General features: G+C 43.2%; 1 protein-coding gene across 14 annotated transcripts in view; it reads right to left on the reverse strand.

Annotated features, from left to right (window-relative positions):
• The window catches only part of LOC135526107 (serine/threonine-protein phosphatase 2A 56 kDa regulatory subunit gamma isoform-like), a 47,659-nt gene that overhangs the window by 16,967 nt on the left and 10,678 nt on the right, over nt 1-20,014 (reverse strand). For 13 of the 14 annotated variants that reach the window (XR_010453240.1, XR_010453241.1, XR_010453242.1 and 10 more), the window contains exons 2-3: nt 11,913-12,112; nt 10,364-10,474 (exon numbers count right to left, since the gene is read on the reverse strand). Coding sequence is in view for 6 of the 14 variants with exons in the window: in XM_064954218.1 (XP_064810290.1) it covers nt 10,364-10,474; nt 11,913-12,112 (311 nt within the window). In the remaining 8 variants the exon portion in view is untranslated. Of the gene's footprint in view, nt 1-10,363; nt 10,475-11,912; nt 12,113-12,248; nt 12,290-20,014 lie in introns of those variants that run through there. The other variant, XM_064954216.1, reaches the window with a different exon arrangement.

The raw sequence follows: 20,014 nt of genomic DNA on the forward strand, positions 1-20,014 counted from the left end.
ACCTAGGTTTACCTCCACTGTATTCACATCCTACCATACCTATGTCTGTACATTATACCTTGAAGCTATTTTATCACCCCTAGAAACCTCCTTTTACTCTCTGTTCCAGACGTTCTAGACGACCAATTCTTATTGCTTTTAGCCGTACCCTTATCCTACTCCTCCTCTGTTCCTCTGGTGATGTAGAGGTGAATCCAGGCCCTGCAGTGCCTAGCTCCACTCCTATTCCCAAGGCGCTCTCTTTTGACCTCTGTAACCGTAATAGCCTTGGTTTCATGCATGTTAACATTAGAAGACTCCTCCCTAAGTTTGTTTTATTCACTGCTTTAGCACACTCTCCCAACCCGGATGTTCTAGCTGTGTCTGAATCCTGGCTTAGGAAGACCACCAAAAACTCTGAAATCTCCATCCCAAACTACAACATTTTCAGACAAGATAGCACTGCCAAAGGGGGCGGTGTTGCAATCTACTGCAAAGATAGCCTGCAGAATTCTGTCCTCCTATCCAGGTCTGTACCCAAACAATTTGAACTTCTACTTTTAAGAATCCACCTCTCTAAAAACAAGTCTCTCACCGTTGCCGCCTGCTATATACCACCCTCTGCCCCCAGCTTTGATCTGGACACCATATGTGAACTGATTGCCCCCCATCTATCTTCAAAGCTCATGCTGCTAGGCGACCTAAACTGGAACATGCTTAACACTCCAGCCATCCTACAATCTAAGCTTGATGCCCTCAATCTCACACAAATTATCAATGAACCTACCAGGTACCTCCCCAAAGCCTTACACACGGGCACCCTCATAGATATCATCCTAACCAACTTGCCCTCTAAATACACCTCTGCTGTCTTCAATCAAGATCTCAGCGATCACTGCCTCATTGCCTGCATCCATAATGAGTCAGCGGTCAAACGACCTCCACTCATCACTGTCAAACGCTCCTTGAAACACTTCAGCGACCAGGCCTTTCTAATCTACCTCGCCGGGGTACCCTGGAAGGATATTGATCTCATCCCGTCAGTAGAGGATGCCTGGTTATTTTTTTTAAATGCCTTCCTAATCATCTTAAATAAGCATGCCCCATTCAAGAAATTTAGAACCAGGAACAGATATAGCCCTTGGTTCTCCCCAGACCTGACTGCCCTTAAAACCTGTTGACGCCAAGCGGGAACTAAGCGGGAACTACACCCCCCCGTTCAACTCAAACGGTGGCGCAGGGAATGCAAAAATATTCTTAGAAATATTTAACCTCCAAACATTAACGAGTCCAATACCTCAAATGAAAGATAAACAGCTTGTTCATCTACCCAGCGTGTCCGATTTTTAAAATGTTTTACAGCAAAAACACAGCATATATTTATGTTAGACGACCACCAAAACAAAGAAAAAACGTAGCCATTTTGTCCAACAAAAGATAAAATGACAAAAGCAGGATTAAAAGAAAAATCATTCACTAACCTTTTGAAAATCTTCATCAGATGACAGTAATATGACATGTTACACATGTTTTGTTCGATAATATGCATTTTATATCCATAAATCTCGGTTAACATTGACGCCATGTTCAGAAAATTCTCCAAAATGTCCGGAGAAATTATAGAAAGCTACGCCAGATAACGCCAGATAACAGAAATACTCATCATAAACTTTGACTAAAGATACATGTTCTACATATAGTTAGAAAGATACACTGGTTCTTAATGCAACCGCTGTGTCACATTTTTTTTAACGTTACGGAATTAGTTTATTATGCAATGATCTGAGACGGCGCTCAGACGTAACAATATTTCTCCGCTATGTTGGAGTCAACAGAAATACAAAATTACAACATAAATATTCCCTTACCTTTGATGGTCTTCGATCAGAATGTAGTGGAAGGAGTCATACTTACCCAATACACCGTTTTGTTTCATAATGTTCAATTCTAGTGTCCATGTAGTAGCATATGCTACCACTTTCAGCTCAAATGCCCAAAAAATGACTTCTGGTCCAGAATAATTGCGCATCAAAACTTCCAAATTACATATTACAGGTCGACAAAACTGGTCAAACTAAGTGAAGAAACAAGCTTCAGGATGTTATAAACGTACAAAACGAATGGCATTCCAACCGGACAATCCTAGTTCATTTGGGGCTGACTGGAACAAAGGAAGCTCTCTGTCCAAAGCGCGCCTTCACGCACATGAAAATCCTCGCGACACCTACAGTTTTTCACCCCATTGGGTCAAAGTTCACAGCATATGCACCATTAAACGCTCTACTGAATGAGGACATCTAGTGGAAGACATAGGAAGTGTTTCCAGATCCATAACTGGTTGAGAAGGGAGGGGGCGATGACGTCAAAGTTGCCCCAACTTTCAGGATTCCAAAACTAGTTTGTAAGATCGCCTGCCCTGTGAGTTCTGTTATACTCACATACATAATTCAAACGGTTTTAGAAGCTTCGGAGTGTTTTCTATCCAATAATAATAATAATATACATATATTAGCAATTTAGGACAGATTTGTATGCAGTTTACTATGGGCACGCAATTCATCCAAAGGGGAAATACCGCCCCCTATCCTGAACAAGTTTTAACCAACACAAAAACATCCTATGGCGTTCTGCATTAACATCGAACAGCCCCCGTGATATGCAGCTGTTCAGGGAAGCTAGAAACCATTATACACATGCAGTTAGAAAAGCCAAGGCTAGCTTTTTCAAGCAGAAATTTGCTTCCTGCAACACTAACTCAAAACAATTCTGGGACACAGTAAAGTCCATGGGGAATAAGAACACCTCCTCCCAGCTGCCCACTGCACTGCAGATAGGAAGTACTGTCACCACTGATAAATCCACTATAATTGAGAATTTCAATAAGCATTTTTCTACAGCTGGCCATGTTTTCCACCTGGCTAATCCTACCCCGGTCAACAGCACTGCACCCCCCACAGCAACTCGCCCAAGCCTTCCCCATTTCTCCTTCTCCCAAATCCAGTCAGCTGATGTTCTGAAAGAGGTGCAAAATCTGGACCCCTACAAATCAGCCGGGCTAGACAATCTGGACCCTTTCTTTCTAAAATTATCTGCCGAAATTGTTGCCACCCCTATTACTAGCCTGTTCAACCTCTCTTTCGTGTCGTCTGAGATTCCCAAAGATTGGAAAGCAGCTGCGGTCATCCCCCTCTTCAAAGGGGGGGACACTCGACCCAAACTGCTACAGACCTATATCTATCCTACCCTGCCTTTCTAAGGTCTTCGAAAGCCAAGTCAACAAACAGATTACCGACCATTTCGAATCTCACCATACCTTCTCTGCTATGCAATCTGGTTTCAGAGCTGGTCATGGGTGCATCTCAGTCACGCTCAAGGTCCTAAACAATATCTTAACCACCATCGATAAGAAACATTACTGTGCAGCCGTATTCATTGATCTGGCCAAGGCTTTCGACTCTGTCAATCACCACATCCTCATCAGCAGACTCGACAGCCTTGGTTTCTCAAATGATTGCCTCGCCTGGTTCACCAACTACTTCTCTGATAGAGTTCAGTGTGTCAAATCGGAGGGTCTGCTGTCCGGACCTCTGGCAGTCTCTATGGGGGTGCCACAGGGTTCAATTCTTGGACCGACTCTCTTCTCTGTATTCATCAATGATGTCGCTCTTGCTGCTGGTGAGTCTCTGATCCACCTCTACGCAGACGACACCATTCTGTATACTTCTGGCCCTTCTTTGGACACTGTGTTAACAACCCTCCAGGCAAGCTTCAATGCCATACAACTCTCCTTCCATGGCATCCAATTGCTCTTAATTAAATACAAGTAAAACTAAAGGCATGCTCTTCAACCGATCGCTGCCTGCACCTGCCCGCCTGTCCAACATCACTACTCTGGACGGCTCTGACTTAGAATACGTGGACAACTACAAATACCTAGGTGTCTGGTTAGACTGTAAACTCTCCTTCCAGACCCACATCAAACATCTCCAATCCAAAGTTAAATCTAGAATTGGCTTCCTATTTCGCAACAAAGCATGCAACTCATGCTGCCAAACATACCCTTGTAAAACTGACCATCCTACCAATCCTCGACTTCGGCAATGTCATTTACAAAATAGCCTCCAATACCCTACTCAACAAATTGGATGCAGTGCAATCCGTTTTGTCACCAAAGCCCCATGTACTACCCACCATTGTGACCTGTACACTATCGTTGGCTGGCCCTCGCTTCATACTGGGTTGCCAAATCCACTGGCTCCATGTCATTTACAAGACCCTGCTAGGTAAAGTCCCCCTGTATCTCAGCTCGCTGGTCACCATAGCATCACCCACCTGTAGCACGCGCTCCAGCAGGTATATCTCTCTGGTCACCCCCAAAACGAATTATTTCTTTGTCCGCCTCTCCTTCTAGTTCTCTGCTGCCAATGACTGGAACGAACTACAAAATATCTGAAACTGGAAACACTTATCTCCCTCACTAGCTTTAAGCACCAACTGTCAGAGCAGCTCACAGATTACTGCACCCGTACATAGCCCACCTATAATTTAGCCCAAACAACTACCTCTTTCCCTACTGTATTTATTTATTTATTTATTTTGCACCCCATTCTTTTTTATTTCTACTTTGCACATTCTTCCACTGCAAATCTACCATTCCAGTGTTTTACTTGCTATATTGTATTTACTTCGCCACCATGGCCTTTTTTTGCCTTTTCCTCTCTTATCTCACCTCATTTGCTCACATTGTATATAGACTTGTTTATCCTCTCTGGCCCACCCGGGACGCAACCGCACCCCCTGCCAACAATAAATGCAAATGCGCTACGCCAAATGCTAATAGCACTCGTTAAAACTCAAACGTTAATTAAAATTCACATGCAGGGTAGTCAATTCAAGCTACACTCGTTGTGAATCAAGCCAACGAGTCAGATTTGAAAAAATGCTTTTCGGCGAAAGCATGAGTAGCTATTATCTGATAGCAGTCAACACGCCGAAATACCAGAAGGGACGTAAACAAAGGAATTAGCGTAGCCGGCGCTACACAAAACGCAGAAATAAAATATAAAACATTCATTACCTTTGACGAGATTCTTTGTTGGCACTCCTATATGTCCCATAAACATCACAATTGGGTCTTTTTTCGATTAAATCGGTCCTTGTGTACCCAAAATGTCAATTTATGAACACCGTCAGATCCAGTAAAAACACATTTTTTAAACGCGACGTTATTTTTTTAAATTAAAAAAGTTGCCTATAAACTTTGACAAAACACTTCAAACTACTTCTGTAATCCAACTTTAGGTATTACTAAACGTTAATAAACAATCAAATTGATCACGGAGCGATCTGTATTCAATAAGCATGAGTTTGGGAAACATGAACTAACTTTTCTGGTTCCATTGTTTACAGCTGTGGACTTGACAACCGGATGTGGCTATTACTCAGATGACCAACGGTTTAGTTGAATCGAAATCACACAACTGGCGACAACGTGTGGAAGCTGTAGGAACTGTAATCTCACCCTTAAGTATTTTTCCTTCCAATAGACAATACATGGGCTGGCGGATTGATTTTTTCTTCGTCGATTTAGTGACCAGGTTTACTGGCGATTTTGACCACGGAACTCGTTCTGTTATAGTCACAGACACCAGTTCTAGAAACCTCAGAGTGTTTTCTATGCACACATACTAATCATATGCATATACTATATTCCTGGCACGAGTAGCAGGACGTTGAAATGTTGCGCGATTTTTAACTGAATGTTGAAAAACGTAGCCCGATCTCTAAGAGGATTTATACTGTATTATTGACTGTATGTTTGTTTTACTCCATGTGTAACTCTGTGTCTTTGTATGTGTCGAACTGCTTTGCTTTATCTTGGCCAGGTCGCAATTGTAAATGAGAACTTGTTTTCAACTTGCCTACTGTCAGGATTTGGCCAGGGTTGTTCCGGGTTTTGGTCACTAGATGCCCCCATTGTGCTTTTTGACCTTATGTTTTTTCCCTTGTTCCCCATTATTATTTGCACCTGTGCCTCGTTTCCCCTGATTGTATTTAAACCCTTAGTTTCCCTCAGTTCTGTGCTCTGTGTTTGTATGTTAGCACCCAGCCCTGGTGTTCTGTGTATTCTTGTCGATTCCGGTGGATGCTCTTGTGGAATTCTGTTTTTGTTTTTGAGTATCTCTTGAGGCTTTTTTGTGCTATTCCTACCACCTTTTGGATTTGCCATTTTTGTATTTAAGGACTTCTCCTTTTTACTTTATTAAATACACCGTCTTAAGTACTGCTGTGTCTGCCTCATCTTCTGGGTTCTGCTGACTATTCGTGGCTCAGTTGGTTAAGTGACTGCTTCTCACTCCGGAGACCCAGGTTCGTAACCGGGTCCTGACAGAAACACAGAGCCAATAATGAACCTCTAAGTGAACCCATGAGGGTCACTACATTGGATGGAAGCCCTTTGGGATCTGGACTTGTCACTCATGTCACTACCTCCTTGCGACTTTCAGTTTCACAACACCAGGAATTGATGAACTTTCATTTGATCTCCTGTTCCGAGTTCCCTCTCGTCCTTGGATACCCCTGGCTTCACAGCCATAACCCTCACATCGACTGGTCTGTGGGCACTATCAAGCAGTGGGGTCCTACGTGCCAAGCTACTTGTATTTTCCAGAATTCCCCGAGTTCTACTCCCGAGTCTTTAGAATCCATCGACCTGACCCGAGTTCCCGAGTGTTACCATGACCTCAAACTGGTGTTTAGCAAACAGAGGGCCACCATGCTACCACCCCATAGACCTTACGATTGCCCCATCGACCTGTTTCCGGGCACTTGCCCCCCAGGGGTCGGATCTTTTCCCTATCTCCACCCGAACGAGCTGCTATGGATACCTACATCAAGGACGCTCTGGAAGCAGGCCTCATGCGTCCATCCACCTCCCCGGCGGGAGCAGGGTTTTTCTTTGTGGCCAAGAAAGACGGTGGATTACGTCCTTGCATCGACTACCGGGGACTCAATGCCATAACCGTCCGTAACCGTTACCCGCTACCCCTTATGGCCACAGCCTTCGAGCTGCTCCAGGAAGCAGTTGTTTTCACTAAGCTTGACCTGCGGAACGCATACCATCTTGTGCGGATCAGACCTGGTGACGAGTGGAAGACCGCTTTCAACACGCCTACTGGTCACTATGAATACTTGGTGATGCCCTTCGGCCTGACCAACGCCCCAGCGGTGTTCCAAGCGCTCATAAACGATGTGCTTAGGGATATGCTTAACATATTTGTGTTCGTTTACTTGGATGACATCCTCATCTTTTCGAGCTCCCTTCAAGAACACACTAAGCATGTCAGACAAGTACTCAAACGCCTCCTGGACAGCCATCTTTACGTTAAGCCGGAAAAATGTGAATTCCATTCATCCCGAGTACAATTCCTGGGATTTGTAGTGGAACCCGGTCGAGTCCAAATGGACCCCAGGAAGGTAGGGGCGGTAGCGGATTGGCCCACCCCCAAATCCGTTAAGGAAGTTCAGCGTTTCCTGGGCTTCACAAACTTCTACCGCAAGTTCATCAAGAACTTCAGCTTGGTGGCAGCCCCTCTCTCAGCTTTAACCAAGGGTGGCAATGCAATATTTTTGTGGGGAAGAGAAGCTGAGACGGCCTTCCAAGGACTCAAGCAGCGTTCTCTCTGCTCCCATCCTGATACTACCGACTACGGATGAACCATTTGTGGTGGAGGTAGACGCATCAGAGGTTGGTGTTGGAGCTGTCCTGTCTCAGAGGGGTGAAGACAAGAAGCTTCATCCGTGCGCTTTCTTCTCACACCGGCTTACCCCGACTGAGAGGAACTACGATGTGGGGGATCGTGAACTCCTAGCGGTTAAGATGGCATTGAAGGAATGGAGACACTGGCTCGGGGGCTTCTCACCCGTTTCAAGTGCTTACGGACCACAAAAATCTGGAGTATATCCAGCAGGCGAGCGGTTGAACTCTAGACAAGCTAGATGGTCTCTTTTCTTCAATCGATTCCAGTTTATCCTCACCTATCGGCCCGGGTCGAAGAATCTCAAACCGGATGCCCTGTCCCGAGTCTACGCTCCTGCCATTCGAGATGACACGGACATGCCTGTCCTTCCTGCTGCTAAGATTGTGGCTCCGATCTCGTGGCAAGTTGAGGATACCGTGAGACGTGCTCAAGCTAGCGAACCGGACCCGAAAGGAGGTCCTGCCAATCGGTTGTTTGTCCCCAAGGCAGTGAGGACTCAGGTCCTTCTGTGGGGGAACTCCTCTCGCCTCACCTGTCATCCGGGCGTAGGTCGCACCTTGGAGTTCAACCAGCGTAAGTTCTGGTGGCCTACCATAAGAGAAGACGTTGCCACTTTCATCAATGCCTGTCCCGTGTGCTGCCAGGGCAAATCTTCTCACCTCCGCCCTCAAGGACTCCTTCACCCTTTACCTGTTCCCCACAGACCCTGGTCCCATATCTCATTGGACTTTATTACTGGACTTCCTCCATCCCATGGCAATACTACTATCCTAGTCATAATCGACAGGTTTTCAAAGGCGGCCAGGTTCGTCCCTCTGACTAAGTTACCTTCTGCCAAGGAAACGGCTGAGTTGGTAATTAATCATGTGTTCCGAGTCTTCGGCATTCCTCAAGATATGGTTTCTGACAGAGGTCCCCAGTTCGCCTCAAGGTTTTAGAAGGCCTTCTGCCAACTCATGGGGGCTTCTGCCAGTCTATCTTCAGGGTACCATCCGGAGTCCAACGGCCAAACAGAGAGGATGAATCAAGAGCTGGAAACCACCCTCCGATGTATGACTCGTGACATCCCGTCCACATGGTCATCCTTTATTGTTTGGGCCGAATACGCGCACAACACCTTGCGCTCCTCCTCCACTGGTATGTCCCCGCACGAGTGTCAGTTTAGCTATGCTCCTCCATTGTTCCCGGACCAGGAGGCAGAAGTCAGAGTGCCTTCAGCCTTGAAGTTCGTCAGACGCTGTCGGCTTATGTGGAGGAAGACCCGTCTTAATCTTATGCGTTCCTCACAGAGGTACCAACAACAAGCCAACAGACGTCGCCGTCCCGGGCCTACCCTGCGCCCCGGCCAGAGAGTCTGGCTCTCCACAAGAGACTTACCTCTACGGGTGGAGTCTCGCAAGCTGTCCCAAAAATACATCGGTCCCTTCAAGGTTGCCAGGAGAGTTAACCCAGTTTCTTATCGCCTACACTTACCCAGATCCCTTAAGATTAATCCCACATTTCACATTTCATTGTTAAAACCTGTTGTTTTTTCTCCCCTTGTCCCGGCAGACAGACCTCCCCCTCCGCCTCGTGTCATTGGAGGCCAGCCGGCTTATACCGTCCATCGGATACTGGATTCCCGCCGGGTGCAGCGGTCCTGGCAGTATCTGGTGGACTGGGAAGGCTACGGTCCCGAGGAGCGCTCCTGGGTTCCTGCCAAAGACATCCTGGACCCTGACCTCATTCGTCAGTTCAGGGCCCTCCACCCTGAGAGAGCTGGTAGGAACGTCAGGAGCCGTTCCTAGGGGGGGGGATTCTGTCAGGATTTGGCCAGGGTTGTTCCGGGTTTTGGTCACTAGATGCCCCCATTGTGCTTTTTGACCTTATGTTTTTTCCCTTGTTCCCCATTATTATTTGCACCTGTGCCTCGTTTCCCCTGATTGTATTTAAACCCTTAGTTTCCCTCAGTTCTGTGCTCTGTGTTTGTATGTTAGCACCCAGCCCTAGTGTTCTGTGTATTCTTGTCGATTCCGGTGGATGCTCTTGTGGAATTCTGTTTTTGTTTTTGAGTATCTCTTGAGGCTTTTTTGTGCTATTCCTACCACCTTTTGGATTTGCCATTTTTGTATTTAAGGACTTCTCCTTTTTACTTTATTAAATACACCGTCTTAAGTACTGCTGTGTCTGCCTCATCTTCTAGGTTCTGCTGACTATTCGTGGCTCAGTTGGTTAAGTGACTGTTTCTCACTCCGGAGACCCAGGTTCGTAACCGGGTCCTGACAGCCTACCTGGTTAAATAAAGGTGAAATAAATAAATAAAATAAATAATGATCCATAATAAACAGATGTGCTCGTTTGGTCTGAGCCAAGAGTTAGGGAAGGTCCAATTGACTTTAATTCTAAACTGATTAGATGCTTTCATTTTACAGCACTGTACTTCAGAGAATGTACGATTTGCAGCATTTAAATCTTACTCAAACAGCAGGGACGTGTGTTCATTAGGACATGCAACAGAAAACTCCTTACGAACAAAAATGTGTGTTTAGGACAAAACCAGGTAGTTTCTGTCTGTTTTCTTCCGTTTGGTGCCGAATGAACACGACCCGGGCCATGTAAGCTGGGTTAGTAGATGCCCTGGGTACCTGGAGATGTGGCCAAGCAGCCTCAAGTGTAGGCTCGTCCTCCTCCGGGTCAAACTCTGCTCCTGTGGGGTTGGATGACGGTGGCAACGTTCGGAACATGTTCACCGTAAACTGAGGGTGGGAAAAGCACAACATAGTATATTCAGATTCAGTAGATCACCCTGATGAAGGCCAGTATGGAGCCGAAACGCTTCCCTGGCTGTTGTTTCATTTTACATCGAATGTAACAGGATCGCCTTGGGATTTTTTTTGTCCAAAAAATATAGGCCCTGTTTAAATACTTTAAAATGCATCCTTGATCCTTCCTTCATACCTTACTTAAACACAGATATAAAATTGGTGAAAGTAATGGATGAGATTAAGTTACCACTCTATCTAGTCATTATAGATCTGTGTTTACCTCAAGGAGATAAGGAAGGAAGGGTGCATGTCTGAAGTTTTCAAACAGGGCAGTAGTATCTACTTGGCCAACTCAACCAGTTGTACATATTTCATTGGAACCGAGTGTGTTATCATTTGTCTCCAACATCAACTGACTTGCCCTGTGGGGTGCTAGCTATAACTGCTATTCCCAGTCAAGACAGATCATGGGACAGTGCAAGTGGCCTGAGGATATAGAACACTGCTATTTCTGTTGGTTGCAGAGCTGCTAGCTAGGTGAACAAGTTCAAGTCCAGATGTAGCTTTTAAAAAGAGAAAATATACATTTATTCATTCACAGAGGTTTTTAATTCAATGTCAAATGATTATAATAATTCATTAGCTTCACCGCTTACTGTATGAAGCTTTGATGTATAAAAGAAAAACACTTCAAAGTGAATCTGGGTGATGTCTGCTGAAAGACAAGCGAAAATACAGTAGGGAGCCGGGGTAAAGCATTACAATTTGAATATTTTAAAATCATGGACTGAATGAAATGCTTTGACACTTGAAAAGGCTCACTGCGTTTACACACTTATCCATGGCAGCCTTATGCTAGGCCACAATGAGCTATCACATTAAAAACCACGTCAGGTTAACTTGATGGGTCACGCATGTAGAGAATTGCTTCATGCTTCAGATTTGTAGTTTTTGTATGGCTGTGTGATGTCAATGGCTCCTCAATGAGGAAAATTGGAAATTCAGTTTGGTTTACTTTTTTAAATTGAAATTAACCCCATTCCTATCTGTTACATCTGGTGTTGTCACTATCTATATCTTTCTTAATTTGTGGAGCTCAAATGTAAAGCAAATCCCTGTAAAAGGTTAATAATTCTGACCTGACAGCTTAGAATGTGCTAGCCTCAATGGAGATTCTCATGGTATTGTATTCTTTCTGTTGGAAACATGTTTTAAAGCGTGCTACCCTTAGTCTTTCATTCTGAACAGTGGGACATAAAAATAGCACATTCTGAGGGATGGCTTAAAATGTCAGAAAGTAGCACATTCTGGGCGGTAGCACAGATGATCATAACACCAGCTCTACCCAGTCCAACTCAAAACAGCCATATTCACCCCAGCCTTAAGGCTGGCTCATCTACTCTCTTCCAGTCAGTCTGCTGACACTCACCATGTGCACCACCTCTGGGTAGATGGGCTCTGTGATGACGTTCCTGTTGTGGGTGATGTACTCGACCATCTCGCTCAGCGCCGCACGCTTCACCTCCTTCCATTTCAGGTCACTTAGTGGGTCCGACAGGAAGTCAAAGAGCACGCAACACTGGCGCAGCTTCTGCAAAAACAGCTTCTCCTGCTCCGCCGGAGCACAGTCTGAGGGAGAGAGAAAATAATGTTTTATAAAATTATTATTTTGAAAAATACATTTTCAATACTTTTTTCTGTAAATTGAATGTTATAGAAGGTTCCAGGACACATTTGTGATTTCACATGTTTTAGAGAAACTTACCCAAACAGCAAATCACTTCCTCATTGTGTAGTATGGGGCCCTGAAAAAACATGAAGAAAATCTCCAAAAACACCCAAATATGTCCTTTTAGAAATGGCAAAGCTCTCAGTATAGTGATGCAGGTCTTTAGATTTCGTACACATGAAGTTGTCATTCTGAACTTTATCCACAATATTATATTCCCATTTGCGCAACTCGAGGGGTTCCATTTTCCATGTAGCCTATTGGTAACTGCCAAAATAAAGAAAACACATATAGTGTCTTACTAGGGTGTTGGGTGTTGGGCCACCAGGAGCCACCAGAAGAGCTTCAATGCGCCTTGGCATAGTTTCTACAAGTGTCTGGAACTTCCTGTGTGGAAGCACCCCATGCTTTCAATACACTTTGTATCCCTAATTTCCTCAAGTGTTTCCGTTATTTTGTCAGTTACCTGCAAAATGCTAGAGTCGCAACAAAATGTAATATAAGGTCGCAGTTCATAATGACACAATTTCAAGTTAACAACATCTAAACAAATGTGTCACTATACTGAGAGCTTTGCCGTTTCTAAAAGGATGTATTTGAGTGTTTTTTGAGCCTTTGTTCATGTTTTTTGGGGACCCAATACTACACAACAAGGATGAGGAAGTGATTTGGTCTTTGGGATACGTTTCTCTAACACGTGAAATCACAAAAAAAGGGGGTCTGGACCCTTTGATAACATTTCATTTACATAAAAAATTGAGATTTTGTTGTGAAAGTTTCTCTCCTAGAAGGTATTCTAATAATAATAATTTGGTGGGTGCTTATATTTATCCTATTTCACATGTATATTTGTCCTATTTCACACATTTGTCTTACGCCAATTCCCCCTGAGACAGCGTTGGTGAGTGGGGGTTACAGTCAGGGTCAGACATTATCAACAGCGACCCTGGAGCAATTAGGGTAAAGTGCCTTGCTCAAGAGCACGGCGGCAGATTATTCTCACCTTGTCAGCTCAGGGATTCGAAAAAAACATACATCCTTTCGGTTACTGGCTGAACACTAACCGCTAAGCTACCTGCCACCCATATAGATTGTTTACTGCATGTATAGCACAGGGAGGAAAATAACATACAGTAAAAAAAGATGTATATACATGTAAATAAACAAATAAAATAAAAAAACTCACTCAGAAGTACATATTTGTTTTCACCCTGTTAACTTCAATGTCAAAAGAATAGTTCCCTCACAACTGAACAGACAAGTTCCCTGTAGCACCATTCCATATAATTTTAATTACTTTTTGACTACAGCCCTTTTGATTTGAAAAAAACCTTTTATACGTCTTTGCCCATGGTAGAAGTGGTCAGAACTAGAGGTCGACCGATTATGATTTTTCAACGCAGATACCGATACCGATTATTAGAGGACCAAAAAAAAAGCCGATACCGATTAATCGGTCGATTTTTTTTAAAATGTATTTGTAATAATGACAATTACAACAATACTGAATGAACACTTATTTTAATATAATACATCCATACAATCAATATAGCCTCAAATAAATAATGAAACATGTGGATGTTCTTATAGGCACTTTAGTATTGCCAGTGTAACAGTATAGCTTCCGTCCCTCTCCTCGCCCCTACCTGGGCTCGAACCAAGAACACATCAACAACAGCCACCTTCAAAGCAGCATTACCCATGTGTAACAGTTGTTAAATAGTACTGTGTGAATTTCACCTGGTTCATATATTAATATGTCATGTTGATTTGTTATTATGCATGCCTACATCCTGGGAGAGGGGAGTGTGTACTTATGTTAATGCCCTGCGTGCTCGTGCTCAAATCCTTTTGATGCACTATGAGAGGTAGGCAAGCTTTTTCTGTTGTCTTCAGAAAAGTTTGATTCTTTTAACTGCCTTGTTCAGGGGAAGAAAAACAGATTTTTACCTTGTCAGCTCGGGGATTCAATCTTGCAACCTTACAGTTAACTAGTCCAACGCTCTAACAACCTGCCTCTCATTGCACTCCACGAGGAGCCTGCCTGTTACGCGAATGCAGTAAGAAGCCAAGGTAAGTTGCTAGCTAGCATTAAACTTCTCTTATAAAAAACAATCAATCAATCAATCATAATCACTAGTTAACTACATACGGTTGATGATATTACTAGTTTATCTAGCATGTCCTGCGTTGCACATAATCGATGCGGTGCGTATTCGCGAAAAGGACTGTCTTTGCTCCAACGTGTACCTAACCATAAACATCAATGCCTTTCTTAAAATCAATACACAGAAGTATATATTTTTAAAACTGCATATTTAGCTAAAAGAAATCCAGGTTAGTAGGCAATATTAACCAGGTTAAATTGTTTCACTTCTCTTGCGTTCATTGCACGCAGAGTCAGGGTATATGCAACAGTTTGGGCCGCCTAATTTGCCAGATTTTTACGTAATTATGACATAACATTGAAGGTTGTGCAATGTAACAGGAATAGTTAGCAGGATGCCACCCGTTAGATAAAATATGGAACGGTTCCGTATTTCGCTGAAAGAATAAACGGCTTGTTTTCGAGATGGTAGTTTCCGGATTCGACCATATTAATGACCAAAGGCTCGTATGTCTGTGTGTTATTATGTTATAATTAAGTCTATGATTTGATAGAGCAGTCTGACTGAGCGATGGTAGGCACCAGCAGGCTCGTAAGCATTCATTCAAACAGCACTTTTGTGCGTTTTGCCAGCAGCTCTTCCTTGTGATTTCAAGCATTACACTGTTTATGGCTTCAAGCCTATCAACTCCCGAGATTAGGCTGGTGTAACCGATGTGAAATGGCTAGCTAGTTAGCGGGGTGCGCGCTAATAGCGTTTCAAACTTCACTCGCTCTGAGACTTGGAGTATTTATTCCCCTTGCTCTGCATGTGTAACCGGTGCTGTACTGCACCATTGTAAAGCACCATTGTAACTCTGCATTGTGTGTGGTTGATTGAGACTATAGACATGGACTTTGGAGATCAGATTGTTTTAATCAAGCAGAATTCACTCTCTGCATCCTGCATCTGCATCCAAAATAAAATAAAACATATGTAGAGCACATATGTTCCGCGAATCGTCGCCTCTTTCTTTCAAAGTGCATCAATATGATAAAAATTAATACAGCCTCTCCTTATTATACATAACATATGTTGCATAGATAAAACCACATACCTGCATCCAAAAGAAATTAAAACATTTGTAGAGCACATATGTTCCGTGGAATAGTCACCTCTTTCTACAACAGATGCACAATACAAGGGACTGGGATCATTTGAGGAGCTAGCCATCGTTCACACATACACACACTAACATCTTAGCTAGCTATTAATGTGCTTTCTGGACCGTTTTTTGAAATTCTTTCGATTTCTTTTGTCAATTACACATGTGTAAGAACTGTATGAATATACTTTTGTCCAATTTTATTATCATAAATTTGTAATAAACAAATTACTTGCCCATAAGGCATGTTTTGTCCATTTGCAATATGATTTCATAGGAAGTCAAAAGTAAAAAATAGCAACATTTTATAACAAACTTCACACACCCTTAAAAAAGTGCTTTCTGGACTGTTTTTCACATGCATTTGCAATATGGTTCAATGGGCATTTACCATCACGAATTTGTCATGCTCAAAAATCCTGCAGAAATGCAACATTGACTGGCCTGATGAACACAGGATGGCCGGGCATTGATAGTGGGTCTTTTCCATCGCTCGTTGTGTTGATTTCATTATGTCCATTTGTTTATTTTTTCTCACTTTTGCAAAGTCACTGTGCATTTGCAATATGGTTCAATGGGCATTTACATCACAAATTTGTCATGCTATAAAAATCCTGCAGGAATGCGAAATTGACTGGCCCGATGAACTCGGGATGGCTGGGCAGTGATTCTGGTTCCTCTCAATCGCTCGTTAGGGTTGATTTCAGAATGTCACTTTGGTGATGGTACCTCACTGTTTAAACATATTGCAAATGGACAAGAGTCACCAGCAAGTCACCGTCCATCAGTCAATTAGATATCATTCTGACACCAAACTGATACAAACTGACACCAAACACACTTTTTCCAACTCGTTTAGTAGCCAACTATCACATAATACAGAGATGGCCCAAAATTCACAACGCATTCTATTCAAACCATAATAAAAACGTAAAACACGTAGTTACGTTCCAGCTGCGGGTCCAGTTCAGATGTCATGTGTAGGCCTAGCTGAGGCGACCCCGAATCCCAAGTTTCGGCTCAATAGGTCATTTGGTGTCCAAGCAAGACCTTAATTGGTGCTGAAAATCCACTTTTTTCCATGACTTGCTACGGGGTCCTTGAATGCGCTATCGGACAGAAACGTTGGGTCCATATATATGGGCCGAGACGGTCGCGATGCACCTAGTCTTGCGACTCTGGGACATTTCTAAATGTCGTCATTTTCGTGATGCAAACATGAATTGAAGTCATTGCAAATGTATGAGGCTGTTTCTCGGTCCGAGAACCTTCTAGAGCCACGTAACTCACCACGCACTATCGACCTGAGGTCTAGAACAGGATTCTAAAGTTTCGGAACTCTAGGTCTGACGGTTCTTTAAAAGTTACAACAAGGTTAACTAATGCAGGCAGTGTTCGTCTCTACGCACCCCAATGTGTCCCTCCTTCCAAGCTGTGTGTGTGTGTGATTTAGTTTTCCTTTGAAATGTTATGGGACAAATGACTGATTTACAGTTCATGGGGGTTGCCTAATCACACATATGAAGTTTTGGACAGATCTGACTTTTTTAACCCTTCGAAACAGCCCCTGAGACACCAATTAGTCAACACATATCCTCATTGAGGTATGCTTTTACAGAATCCTTAGTTGTAAGTCTTTACGTTAAGAACTGACTGATTTACACAGGGTTGAATGCACTATGTCTATCAAACTGCAGGCAAGGTATGGATATACACTTTTAGGGTGATTTTAACCACTTCCGGTTGGTCCAGGAAGCTTAGAATCGACACAGGTAGACCTCATAGTGGCCTGATGGACTGTCACTGAAGACAGGTTCATACGGCATTTATAACCCACATAGGCTTCAGGTTGAATTTAGGGGTGCAGGCAATGTATTCCTATGGGGAGAGAAGTCATTGGAATCTGTGAGATCAAAAAACCCTGATTTACTGTTAAGGGTTAATGCCACATGGTCAAGGTTAGGCTTGCACGGATCGGGAGGACCTTAGGAAGTACCTGAGGTCGAATTGTGCTTCTCACCCTAACAGTTCTCTCACTGTGACCCAAAAGCAAATGACATTGTGGGGCAGGCTTCATTTTGGGCCTGCTTTTCTGATGGTCACTGCGCTTAGACCGAGCGAGCTACGGCCAAGTGGGATATCTCGTTGAACTCGGCACGGCCTAGGGATTATGGTAATGCCATTGCCTCCTCTCTGTGTCTTTAAGCACCGCACTTTTTCACTCCATCCTTGCTGTGTGTGTGTGTGTGAGAGCTTTTCTTTGACATCTGTTGGGAGAAATTACTGATTTAAAGTTCAGGAGGGTTACCTTGTCACACATATGAAGTTTTGGAAAGATGTGACTTTTCTAACACTTCAAAACAGACAGTGTGACCCAATTAAAGGCACTTCCGGTTGGCACAGGAAGTTATAGGTAAACACATGTCTTGACTGAGGTAGTCTCTTACGGAATCCTGAGTTTTAAGTCTTTAACTTAAGTATTGACTGATCTACACAGGGTTGAATGCAGTGATTTTCATATTGACAGGTTATGTGTTTCAAAACACTTTTAGGGTGAATTTAATCACTTCCGGTTGCTCCAGGAAGCTTAGAATCAACACAGGTAGACCTCATAGAGGCCTGATGGACTGTCATCGAAGACAGGTTCATACAGCATTCGTAACCCACATAGGCTTCAGGTTGAATTTAGGAGTGCAGGCAATGTATTCCTATGGGGAGAGAAGTTAATGCAAACTGTTTGATGTAAACACCTTCTTTTAACTGGTAAGGGTTAATGCCACATGGTCAAGGGTAGGCTTGCACGGATCGGGAGGACCTCAGGATCGTACCTGAGGTCGAATTGTGCTTCTCACCCTAACTGTTCTCTCACTGTCACCCAAAAGCAAATTACATTTACGGCCAGGCTTCATTTTGGGCCTACTTGTTTTCACGGTCGCTGCACTCAGAGCGAGCTACGGTCAAGCGGGGCATCTCGTTGAACTCGGCACACTCTGGAGACGTAATGCCATTTTTTGTGTTGATTTCAGAATGCCATTTTGGTGATGGTCCCTCTCCGTTTAAACATATTGCAAATGTACAAAAGTCAACTAGCAAGTCAGTGTCCATCAGAGCGAGCTACGGTCAAGCGGGGCATCTCGTTGAACTCGGCACGGCCTAGAGAATATGGAAATGCAATTGCAGGCTCTGTGTGTCTTTAACCACTTTGAAACTCCCCATCCTTGATCCGGGATTGTGACTGTAAGCCTCAGGTCATTAGCATAACTTTTCTTTGACATCTTTGGGAAAATCGCAAATAAAATTAAAATAATGGTTGCCTAATTACACATATTTTTAACAACACTGTTTCAATTTTCAAAACAGCCACTTTGAACCATAGAAATTGCACTTAATTTGTGTAAGAGTATAAATAAACTCATATAGCATTTTGTGTTTGCCTTTACAGAATCCATTTTAAGTCTTTGCAGATAACCAAATAGAACTAAAATCATTTACCGGAAGAGTTTCTGATGTTTTATTTGAGAAAATCCCAGAACATACCAGATGCGCAGTGTTTCCAAAGCACACTAGGAAAATTTGTATTTCACATTGCGCCTGGCTAACTGAAACGAACAAAATGAACATCACCCAATTATTCATTTTCCGATTTCTCTTAAATGACGATAAACATGGCAAACGTTGTTTGGAATCAATCCTCAAGGTGTTTTTTCACATATTCTTCATTGACATGCAGTTCCGGAAGCTTGCTTCTTATTTCCCCTGGAAAAATACTCTATTGACTTTTCGACCTTTAATCCCAGAAAAATGGCGGATAACTCCAAAACCGTTGAGGCCTATGGTCAATCTTTGATCTGCCTACAACTGACCACAATGCTGCAAACCTGGGAAACGCTCAGAAAGGGCAGAATCATTTTCCTTTGGAGATAAGCCACTAAGGTGATTGGTGATGTTTTGTCATTTCCTGGATGCTTATGTCATCTTGGGTTTTGCGGGATAGCGGAAAAATGACCAAAAGAAGATATTTTATTTCTGGAACATGTCGAGAGAGTTTTCGTTTGATGACAGTAGCAATTATATGCCATCGGCCCGATGCCATCTTTTTGTGACAAATGTTTTGTTTAAAAGGGACCGTACATTTTAAAATGAAATTTCTCACTAACCATAGGTGTAAATGTTAAGCAATCCAGGTTTTAGAGTTTCACCTCACTTGTCACTCCATCCTTGCTGAGTGTGTGTCTGTTGGTCCCAGATGACAGACAACTGTTCTTGACATCTGTTGGAAATGACAGACTTACAAGGTCATGTTGAGTTTGCTAAACAACATGAAGTTTTGATCAAGTTTAATGGTTTGAAACAGTCACTATGACACCATTTAAGGCACTTCTTGATGCTCTGGGGCGCTATTTCATTTTTGGATAAAAAACGTATCCTGACTGGGGTTTTTTACAGAATAGTTTTGTCACGTTAAGAACTGAGTTATTGACGGAGGGTTTATGATATAATTGTTATTTCAGAAAATCATAGAAAATCACAGAAATCTGACAGAGTCCAAA

This window comes from Oncorhynchus masou, chromosome 32, assembly GCF_036934945.1.
Source record: "Oncorhynchus masou masou isolate Uvic2021 chromosome 32, UVic_Omas_1.1, whole genome shotgun sequence".
Lineage (NCBI taxonomy): Eukaryota > Metazoa > Chordata > Actinopteri > Salmoniformes > Salmonidae > Oncorhynchus > Oncorhynchus masou.